This window comes from Lissotriton vulgaris, chromosome 4_1 (assembly GCF_964263255.1).
Source record: "Lissotriton vulgaris chromosome 4_1, aLisVul1.2, whole genome shotgun sequence".
NCBI lineage: Eukaryota > Metazoa > Chordata > Amphibia > Caudata > Salamandridae > Lissotriton > Lissotriton vulgaris.
The window spans coordinates 205,715,083-205,727,154 of NC_141691.1; the positions used below are offsets into that span (position 1 = coordinate 205,715,083).

The 12,072-nt window shown below is 47.9% G+C and overlaps 1 protein-coding gene across 2 annotated transcripts in view; it reads left to right on the forward strand.

Moving 5' to 3' along the window:
• The window catches only part of THOC2 (THO complex subunit 2), a 1,289,207-nt gene that overhangs the window by 674,753 nt on the left and 602,382 nt on the right, over nucleotides 1-12,072 (forward strand). For both annotated transcript variants that reach the window (XM_086918507.1, XM_086918508.1), the window contains exon 22: nucleotides 3,649-3,924. In XM_086918507.1, coding sequence (XP_086774633.1) covers nucleotides 3,649-3,924 — 276 coding nt within the window. The remainder of the gene's footprint in view (nucleotides 1-3,648; nucleotides 3,925-12,072) is intronic.

The following is a 12,072-nucleotide window of genomic DNA, read 5'->3' on the forward strand; positions in this document are numbered from 1 at the left end:
ATATGGTCACTTTACTTTAGGTGCATACACCGGGCCGTTTTGCTGTGTGTGTGTGTGTGCACCGAGTCAAATTGCTCTGGATGTGTGAGCACACAAGGGATTCCTACTTTGTGTAAGTGTGCAGTCATTGCTGTACTGTCACCCTGTGCGCGCCCACGAAGGGTCCCACTTTGAGTTCCCCATCGGCTCTCATGTCCACACAGGACTGCCTTGTGGGCATAAAATCATTTCAGTGTGTTCATATGTGCACATCTTTGGCTTCCTGCGACTAAAGACCCAGGCTTTGCACATCCATGCATATATGCACAGAAACATCTCTCCTCAAGGGCTCTATGCAACCGCTGACCAAAGAAGCACAGAGCGACTCAAAACATGAGCGCTAGTGTTCCTGCTAAAAACAGTGTTAAAAAAAAAACGAAAGCACGGCGCGTTGTCTGTAAACAGTAACCAGACCCTAGACGATTGCAGCTGCCGCCCTGAGCGCTGCTGCTCGCTCCCGAGAGCAAAACGCAGTGGGAGTCAACATTACAAAAGAGGCTACGGCAGGGAAATTTATCAAACAATTGAAGGAGTATACCCTGAAGACAGTGTCCGCGTGGTATAGGAGAAGACACACCAAAAAGGAGAGAAGTTTTTCCTTTTCTAAGAAGACTCCTCACTCACCAACCTAGTTGGTGACATGCTTCATTATTGGGGTCCCACCCGAATTGCTGATTGCTATCCGGGTGTCCTGCAACCCCTGATTACAGTGGAGCAGGTTTTAGTCGCAACAGTGGTGCAGGTGAATGAAAGCAAATTAATTAAAATGTGTCTTAATTTAACTTCCAAAAATGCTTTAATATGGAGCAACAAGACAATATTAAAAACAGTATAAGATACCGTGCTAGGCTAGATTGACCTCCGGTATCTTTGTGGCGATAAAAAGTGATCGTGGTCTACATGTTTCAACCTATCGGCGATATTAACAGGTTTTCATCAGGACCTAGCTATGTGACCAGAGTGGTATACATGCGCTTAGGTGTACCCAACCCTGGGTCACTCAAATATCACACCGTGTACTCACAGTATGGCGACCTCTCATCAACTGCTGATGGGGAAGAATCTGAAAGAGAAATAAACAATCACATGTAGGTCAAATCAATTACGTGTGCCTTGAGTTGTTTTAAATGTTCCTCCCATACATGGCTCAAAGTAGTTGTTTAGGTAAACGTGGTGTGCACTGTGTTTCGGGCATTACATGCACGGCGTACCATGCGTCTGTGAAACAAAGGTGAATGATATCTGCCAGTCGTTCATTCACTGTGGACTGGTAATCACCCCATTTCAACCCACACACAACATTCTTGACGGTGGGTATCTTATTGCTCAATTCCTAGAATGAGCATATATTAAAAGTGAGAGTTTTAGGTTAAAAGTGCATGCATGCTTGTTTTGTCCTTCAAAAGACTGCCATATAGAATAGGGGAAACTCGGGCTTACTAGAGACTCGATTTGGTCACACTATGGAGATAAGCAAGACATTAGATTGTAGTGTTCGCACAGCACATAACTTAAGAATAGTCCGTTGAGCTTTGGAGCCCACCCGCATGACACCTGGTCTATTTACTCTGTCAAGCCATGCAGCCCACTTGTATGACTATTCTGTGAACCTTTCACGGCGAACCGAGGATCACCGTGTGCGCACCTCATCGGTATTTAACCCGGACTGGTTCCAGTGGCCTTCCGGGTATGTCACGTGTGATGTGGTCACGTCCGCGCGTGACTATGTCAGTAGGGGGCGGGGCCGGGAGTTGGATGGAGATGTATGATAGAGCGTTCGTAAGAAATGTTCTCATGGTGTGAAAACGGATTCTATCTCACTCATGCAAGTATAGCAGAGACAATATCACAAACAACTGATTGGGACAAGCTTACTGAAATAAAAATTATTAGGATTAGGACGATACTGCATGGGACTATCCTAAAAGAATATCTAAGAAACAACATGGCACTAAAGGGTTTACTGGTCACTAACGCATCACAGATCTTCCCAGAGGACCCTGTGTTAAGGAAAGATTGGGCCCAGATCGCGTGGCACTGTATACGCGACTGGATTGTGTTGATCATCAAAACAGCATTAAGGCTTTCTGAGACCATGCTGGTTGAAATACAACTTACAGAAAGCCATATCAAAACCACCATTACTGGCTATAAGAAAAAGTTAGATGAACTTAATAAAGAGATCAATGAGTATAAGGACAACTTAACCCAACAGAAGGTTCAGAAATTCCAGATGGATCTTAAGCATTTTTTTCATTTGTTAAGACCTATCCTTACTCAGATCCAAAATTCATACCCCCCTGTGACAACAAAGAGAGATTCAGACGTATCCAGCAATGATTCCACAGCCAGTAGTGGTTATAGTACAGGAAGTGCAAGGTCAAGATAAAGAGGGAGGAATAAGCCCAAAAAACCCAGGGCCCATGTATAACGCACTGATGATGGGGGTGGGGAGGGGGTAGTTTCAAGGTCCCTTTAAACCACAACACCAGTTTGAGAGAGGTAGGGATTGCAGTAGTGAACACATGTAAGAGGTTTTCACTATCAAGACATGTACAACTTGAAAGTTCATGTCCACCCTCTAAAATGCATAGCACCCTGCCCAGTAGGCAGTCCAGATCCTGCCCTAGGGGTGATTTATTTGTATTAAAAAGGAAGGTTTGGTCCTGGCAAAAGGTTTATTTTGCCAGGTCTAAACGGTATTGTAAAACCACACACAGGCTGCAATGGCAGAGCTGAGACATGTTTAACGGTCTACTTAAATGGGTGGCTCATTTAGTGCTGCAGGACCACCTAACAGACTCTGGGTGCATGTAGTGCCACTTTACGAGGGACTTGAAAGTAAATTCGATGTGCCAATTGAGTGTAAGCAAATTTTACTGTTTAAGGGAGAGACCACAAGTACTTTAGCACTGGTTAGCAGTAGTAAAGTGGGCAGAGTTCTGAAAGCAAACGCAACTGGTTCAGAAACCGGAGGGGTGAAGGCAAAAGGTTTGAGGACCTTATAGAGAGGCTGCAGGATACATTCCTGTAAATGTTTTGCATGCATGTTTCCAGTTTTAGTCTCACGATCTTGTTTTGTAGGACTTTTTATTTCAGGGGGGTTTTATTACAGAATTCAGCAATTAATGTTTTAAGAGCCATATTGCTAGCATAACGATTCCTTTTCCGTATGTAAAGTGCTTAATGCATTGGAGTGCATGGGTACCATCTAGGATGAATTTGAAGTTAGCAGGAACGGTAGTGAGGTAGTTGAAAAAGTAAAAATTGTGAATTGTGACCTCATCGGCTCAAGACTGGTGATGCTTCTCAAAATGGATAAGTTGTATCATGTAGAGATTTCCTAGTAGCTGCTGTTAAAAGATAAATGATTTCTCTTAAATGCTATGGATTTTTAGTATTTTGTTGCTGTATTTTCTCGGAAGCACTCTAAAATAATCTGATGTCTGCCATTTGTTTACAAATACATTTTCATAACTTCGGCCACTATTGTTAAACTCTTAACCTATGTTGAACTTTAGGCTTTTAAATATGATTTTACATGTGAATAGAACTAGGTTATGATGTCAAACATGCATCATCTAAAATAATGCATTTCTTACTCTGCAGTCTAAATATGATGAACTCAAAAAGGCTGAGAAGGGTAACAAACAGCAGCAAAAGGTTCACAAGTATATCACGTCCTGTGATTTAGTAATGGCTCCAGTTCATGAAGCTGTGGTCTCTTTACATCTGCCTAAAGTTTGGGATGATATCAGTCCTCAATTCTATGCAACATTCTGGTCATTGACGATGTATGACCTTGCTGTTCCTCAAAAAAGCTATGACCGAGAAGTGAATAAATTAAAAATCCAGATGAAAGCCATCGATGACAACATGGAAATGGTATGTCATTCAGAAATACTTTTAACATATATGTTCATTTACATGTGTTAAGAATCCATATTTTAAGTTGGAGTTTTATCCATTGTAATGTATATTGGACTTGACGTAACTGATATACAAATGGTTTTCATTACAGTTGACCTCTGATTTACACACTGCTTTAACCTACAAACCCACACCTTTGCAGTATTAATAGTGTTTCTCAGACCCACACAACTCAGGATGAGATGGGAATTCCGGTCATGGACTGAAGCTATTTCTTGTGCTTTATGCCAATATTACATGTGTACAGATCACCAAGCACACTTAAACTGTTGTTAAAGGTAACAGTTTGAGATTAAAAGAAATGGAGTCTTTTCAGTGTCCATCCTGTGAACATCATAGGATGGTGGCTGATAAATATGCATAGATATGTATCCCATATGTAGTATTGTCTGTTGTGCACTTGTGGTCAGTTTGGTGCAAAACCCCACATTTCACTTGTACCTTAGAAAAGTGTGAGTCTTTTGCTTGCAGCTCCACTTATTGGAACGGTGAAGACTGTTCTTTTATTCGGTAATTACTCCATTTTTTCATTAGGTGTATTCATCTCAAAAAGTGTTTTCAAAGTGAAATTCCTACAAGGATCTGGGAAATGTACCCGGTTCAATACCACCAGAATGTTATATATGTTCTCTTTGTAATGAACCTGTAAGCATTTGCTTATCTTACATGTTTTTGTCACAGATTAGTTTGTTTTCCTCTTTCATCTGACTTTATTACTTTCAGTGTTGTAAAATAAGTGCAGAAAAATCCCTGCTAATACAGTGAAAATCCCCAAAAGCATATTTTTCCAATCTTTTTTAGGTCTTGACTATTATATCCCGCAGGGATAAATAGTTGAGAGTAATGTAGTTGAAACAAACTCTCTGACCAAGCAGATTCCATGCGGATTTCTCACATTGCATGTTAACCAGCGCGCGCTTGGCCTCGCACACCATCAAAGGCTTCTGCTCCCCTCACTCACACCCCATCCCCAATGCTCCTTTCCTCCCTCCCATTCACTGGCTCCCCGCCCCCCCACCCCCCCCTCCACCAGGCTCTTGAAGCGCGACACTTCACCAGCGCTTCCCTCCCACTCGCTCATTCCCCTTCTCCCCCGCCTCCCACCCCCATCCAACTTGTTTTTGGGACTCGAACACTGTTTCCTACGCCAGCTCGCTTCTGCCCTTCTCTTCTCTTCAGGCCCAGCTTGTTTTGGTTGACTCTTCACTTTTGGAGCTCACACACAGCATTTGCATTTCTAGGTTTCCTGCTAATCCGACTCAGAGGGCATTTCTAATCTAATGTGGTTCCAGGGCTTTTTTCCATGCATCCCTGCACTTTCCCCTCCCGCTTTGGCTTTCTAGCAGCATTTGAATCTCTTTGATCAGGGTGGTTTGATGCCGGGTGCTCCGTGCATTGCCCCAACCCTTGTTTTATTTTGCTCCAGAATGTTTGTTTCACGGATCGTGGATGCCTTTAAATTTAATTATTACGTCTGCATTTTTAAAATAGAGCCGGCGGGACTCAAACACTGTTTCCTACGCTCAAAGTCGGCAGCTCGAGCCACATCCCTATACATGTATACTTGCAGCCAATCACAATATGGCCATTATTGACGGCCGATCCTTTCAACTCCTCTTTCCATGTCAATCATGTTGGTATTCATATGACGTCTGAGGTTTAAACAATCGGCCTCGCAGTTATCTACATTGCGTGTTTACTCTCGTACATGCCTTCAGTTTTTTACACTTCTGACGAGCCTCAGACAGGCGTTTTTCAAAAGTTGACAGAACTAGATCAGTGATGTGCTGCTCACTTGGGTTAACTCTTGGGTTCACATGTTAACTCTTGAAACGTGACGCTTCTCCAGTGCGCGCTTGGCTTCGCACACCACATCAAAGGCTTCTGCTCCCCCTCACTCACACCCCATCCCCATATGCTCCTTCCCTCCCTCCGGGTCCCCTGCCCCCCCACCAGGCTCTTGAAGCGCGACGCCTCACCAACTAGATTATGTTGTATCCTGAAGAAATGATTGACACTGGCGGACCCTTCCACCCATCTAACTTGGAAAACCAGATATATACGCACTTTCTGTGACTGCTGCCCAAAGGCCAAATCATTTCTCATCGCCGTGTGTCTCTTTAACTTGTTCCTATATTCCGCACCCAGTGCTTTCCCCTCCGGTGCTGGCATCTGAGCTCCCCTTTAAATAAGAGAATCTAATTTCTCTTCCTGTCAGACATGTATCTAGATGTCAATTACATGCAGCCTACCGACTCTCATTAGCTTCTCATCGAAGGGCCTCTCTAGAGGGACGTGATGTAAACAATGTTATTTCCGCCTCAAGCTCCCGCGGCCCATTTCCAAAGACCAAAAGCATATTTACAGCCAACATGATAACTTTCCACAATTTCCCACTACTGATCTTAAGCACTCCCAATAGCAGAGGCACAGGCATGCTTTCAAGACTCGTTTTAGGTCTCGCCTGTCGATGCGCATGCGCATCGAGCAAGGCGAGAGTATTGGCACTTATCGGCTCTTTATCCACACTGCAAGGAATCGTGGCGATTCCTTGCAGTGCACGATAAATTTAAGCTCAATGCGCATGCGCATTGAGCTTAAATGCGCGTGCACATGCACCCAGCCGCCTACTCTCTCTCTCAGCCTTCCCACAACTCCGCCCCCTCACTACTTGATTGCACGGCCGCTAGGCCGTGCCTCCCCTACTCTCCTCCCCCCTCCTCCTCTCCTCCCATGCCTGCCTCTCATATTGCCTTGCTATAACACTCTTTCTTCGTTTTACAACTTCTCGTTATTCACAATGCCCTTTCTTTTCCGCTTTCTTTGTGTTACATGGGGACCTTTGTGTGCTACTAATGGTGGCCTTTTATGTACATGAGCATTTTTGTCAGGATAGCCGTAATACGGCCTTAAGATTTAGTTGGAGCCGCTTCATTATACTTTTGACTTGTCGGTTTTCACTTTTACTAACGAGACTCCGAACCTCCCTAATTATATTTTCGGGACTTTTAACCTCCGCAGCGGTAATTCAGCCCGTTGTTTATCTCGCCATCCACAACGGAGGTTCGCATTCTAGGCTTTCTCTACCTGTGGAGGCTATAACCTTGCCTTCCGGGTCGGGTGGTAGTCACTTCCGGGTCGAGGACGCGAGTCTCATCGAGGGTGATTCTACACAGGTACGGTTGGTTGGTGTTATATTGCGGACTTTATCTTATATCTTTTGGACACTGCTTGAATTAGATAAGTAGCTTTCAGTACTGGGATCGATCTACTAATAGATCGTTTTTTTTTCTGACTTTTTAGAATTCGAACACCACACGAACCCATGTGGTGTATTTTGAAGAATTTCTTAAACTCCACGATTGGAACCATAGATTTGTTGTTCGCATAGATATGCGTGAAGTTGGCGTCTCCTCTACACAGTGTGTTGAACCGTTTTAAGGGGTAAGAGACCACCTTTGTGTGGTGGGGGTAGGATTCATGACAGCTCAGTGCATGTACCCAATTATAGGCTACTTCAGTTTAATACAGGGGGCTGTGTCAATACATGTACCCGGGACACCAGGAACACTAGAACAAAATGTCATGGGTGCAATTTTGAAGACATGCGTCTCGTAACTGGAGCCCCGTTTCTGTCTTATCTGTCTATACAGCGCTAAGAGGGGTGTTATGATAATAAAATGGCTTCCAGCTCCGGCCCCCAGGTTGAGTTTGCTTTCTTTCCTCTGTTGACATTTCACCCCCGGCCTTCTCCAGATTCCGTTACAAGTGGACAAAGCACTACAGCAAGTGGTTGTGTGTATGGAACACCCTCTGCGGAGGCCACAGCGTTGTGTCGTTCTCATGCGGCCAGGGGGCATTTGCTAGCTTTTCCGAGAGGAACCCCTCACCCTCAACCCCTCAAACTCACCCTCACTCACCCTCACTCACCCTGACCATCACTCACCCTCAACCCCTCACTCACCCTCAACCCCTCACTCACCCTCACTCTCACTCATCCTCACTCACCCTCAACCCCTCACCCTCACTCACCCTCAACCCCTCACCCTCACTCACCCTGACCATCACTCACCCTCAACCCCTCACTCACCCTCAACCCCTCACTCACCCTCACCCTGACCATCACTCACCCTCAACCCCTCACTCTCACTCATCCTCACTCACCCTCAACCCCTCACCCTCACTCACCCTCACTCACCCTCAACCCCTCACCCTCACTCACCCTCACCCTCACTCACCCTCAACCCCTCACCCTCAACCCCTCACTCACCCTCACTCACCCTCACCCTCACTCACCCTCACCCTCACTCACCCTCACCCTTACTCACCCTCAACCCCTCACCCTCACTCACCCTCAACCCCTCACCCTCACTCACCCTCAACCCCTCACCCTCAACCCCTCACTCACCCTCACTCTCACTCATCCTCACTCACCCTCAACCCCTCACCCTCACTCACCCTCACTCTCAACCCCTCACCCTCACTCACTCACCCTCAACCCCTCACTCACCCTCAACCCCTCACTCACCCTCACTCTCACTCATCCTCACTCAACCACCCTCAACCTCACTCACCCTCAACCCCTCACCCTCACTCACCCTCAACCCCTCACCCTCACTCACTCACCCTCAACCCCTCACCCTCACCCACCCTCACCCTCAACCCCTCAAACTCACCCTCACTCACCCTCAACCCCTCACCCACACTCACCCTGACCATCACTCACCCTCAACCCCTCACTCACCCTCAACCCCTCACTCACCCTCACCCTGACCATCACTCACCCTCAACCCCTCACTCTCACTCATCCTCACTCACCCTCAACCCCTCACCCTCACTCACCCTCAACCCCTCACCCTCACTCACTCACCCTCAACCCCTCACTCACCCTCAACCCCTCACTCACCCTCACTCACCCTCACCCTCACTCACCCTCACTCACCCTCAACCACTCACCCTCACTCACCCTCACCCTCACTCACCCTCACCCTCACTCACCCTCACTCACCCTCAACCCCTCACCCTCACCCTCAACCCCTCACTCACCCTCACTCAGCCTCAACTACTCTCACTCACCCTCAACCCCTCACCCTAACTCACCCTCACCCTCACTCACTCTCAACACCTCACTCACCCTCACTCACCCTCAACACCTCACCCCCTCCCCCTCGACCCCTCCCCCTCAACCCCTCACCCTAACCCTCACTCACCCTCCCTCACCCTCAACCCCTCACTCACCCTCAACCCCTCACCCTCAACCCCTCACTCACCCTCAACCCCTCACCCTCAACCCCTCACTCACCCTCAACCCCTCACCCTCACCCTCACTCACCCTCAACCCCTCACCCTCACTCACTCACCCTCAACCCCTCACCCTCAACCCCTCACCCTCAACCCCTCACTCACCCTCACTCACCCTCACTCACCCTCACTCACCCCCACTCCATCACCCCCACTCCATCACCCCCACTCCATCACCCTCACTCCATCACCCTCACTCCATCACCCTCACTCCATCACCCTCACTCCATCACCCTCACTCCATCACCCTCACTCCATCACCCTCACTCCATCACCCTCACTCCATCACCCTCACTCCATCACCCTCACTCCATCACCCTCACTCCATCACCCTCACTCCATCACCCTCACTCCATCACCCTCACTCCATCACCCTCACTCCATCACCCTCACTCCATCACCCTCACTCCATCACCCTCACTCCATCACCCTCACTCCATCACCCTCACTCCATCACCCTCACTCCATCACCCTCACTCACCCTCACTCATGGAACTCAATACCAGCGCTAAATCACAGCACGAGCACCTGGCCATTTTCTAGCATCAGCCGGGGTTCATTTAAATGACAATAGACTTTTGATAGTTTTGCTTGGCTACCTGCTATTTTGTATTACACGCTCGTTGGGCTTGGACCTCCTTATGTGTTGTGTTCGATTTTTAACATCATTATTCTCCTTTTAAAATACACCTTTCCTTGCATTGGTTCTGTTTTAAACCTAATGGCTGTTAATTATATATTTTTTTCTACTTATTTGATTTTAAAATTAAATCGCACTTTCCTTTGGCTTTGACGTTTTTAAACATGAGCATTTGCACTATTTTTATGATACAACACGTAGCCATGAACCGGCCCACTATGGCATTGTTGAACACCCGAATGCGCTTGTACAAGAGAACATGGCATGCCGGTATCTCACTCACGTTTTCACAGGTCACACGTAATTTTAATATGAGACATCCCATACCGTAGCCACCCTCACTCACCCTCACCCTCACTCACCCTCAACCCCTCACCCTCAACCCCTCACCCTCAACCCCTCACTCTCACTCATCCTCACTCACCCTCAACCCCTCACCCTCACTCACCCTCAACCCCTCACCCCCTCACCCTCACCCTCCACCCTCACTCACCCTCAATCCCTCACCCTCACTCACCCTCAACCCCTCACCCTCACTCACACTCACTCACTCACTCAACCTCAACCCCTCACCCTCACTCACCCTCAACCCCTCACCCTCACTCATCCTCAATCCCTCACCCTCACTCACCCTCAAACCCTCACTCACCCTCAATCCCTCACCCTCACTCACCCTCAACCCCTCACCCTCACTCACCCTCAACCCCTCACCCTCACTCACCCTCACTCACCCTCACTCACCCTCACTCACCCTCAATCACTCACCCTCACTCACCCTCAACCCCTCACCCTCACTCACCCTCAACCCCTCAGCATCACCCTCACTCACCCTCAACACCTCACTCGCCCTCACCCTCACTCACCCTCAACCCCTCACCCTCACTCACCCTCACCCACCCTCACTCTCACTCACCCTCACTCTCACTCACCCTCAACCCCTCACCCTCACTCACCCTCACTCACCCTCAACCCCTCACCCTCACCCACCCTCAACCCCTCACCCTAACTCAACCCCTCACCCTCACTCACCCTCAACCCCTCACCCTCACCCTCAACCCCTCACTCACCCTCACTCTCACTCACCCTCACTCAGCCTCAACTACTCTCACTCACCCTCAACCCCTCACCCTAACTCACCCTCACCCTCACTCACCCTCAACACCTCACTCACCCTCACTCACCCTCAACACCTCACCCTCAACCCCTCACCCTCACTCACCCTCACTCACCCTCACTCACCCTCAACCCCTCACCCTCACCCTCACTCACCCTCAACGCCTCACCCTCACAATGCGCATGCGCATTGAGCTTAAATGCGCGTGCACATGCACCCAGCCGCCTACTCTCTCTCTCAGCCTTCCCACAACTCCGCCCCCTCACTACTTGATTGCACGGCCGCTAGGCCGTGCCTCCCCTACTCTCCTCCCCCCTCCTCCTCTCCTCCCATGCCTGCCTCTCATATTGCCTTGCTATAACACTCTTTCTTCGTTTTACAACTTCTCGTTATTCACAATGCCCTTTCTTTTCCGCTTTCTTTGTGTTACATGGGGACCTTTGTGTGCTACTAATGGTGGCCTTTTATGTACATGAGCATTTTTGTCAGGATAGCCGTAATACGGCCTTAAGATTTAGTTGGAGCCGCTTCATTATACTTTTGACTTGTCGGTTTTCACTTTTACTAACGAGACTCCGAACCTCCCTAATTATATTTTCGGGACTTTTAACCTCCGCAGCGGTAATTCAGCCCGTTGTTTATCTCGCCATCCACAACGGAGGTTCGCATTCTAGGCTTTCTCTACCTGTGGAGGCTATAACCTTGCCTTCCGGGTCGGGTGGTAGTCACTTCCGGGTCGAGGACGCGAGTCTCATCGAGGGTGATTCTACACAGGTACGGTTGGTTGGTGTTATATTGCGGACTTTATCTTATATCTTTTGGACACTGCTTGAATTAGATAAGTAGCTTTCAGTACTGGGATCGATCTACTAATAGATCGTTTTTTTTTTTCTGACTTTTTAGAATTCGAACACCACACGAACCCATGTGGTGTATTTTGAAGAATTTCTTAAACTCCACGATTGGAACCATAGATTTGTTGTTCGCATAGATATGCGTGAAGTTGGCGTCTCCTCTACACAGTGTGTTGAACCGTTTTAAGGGGTAA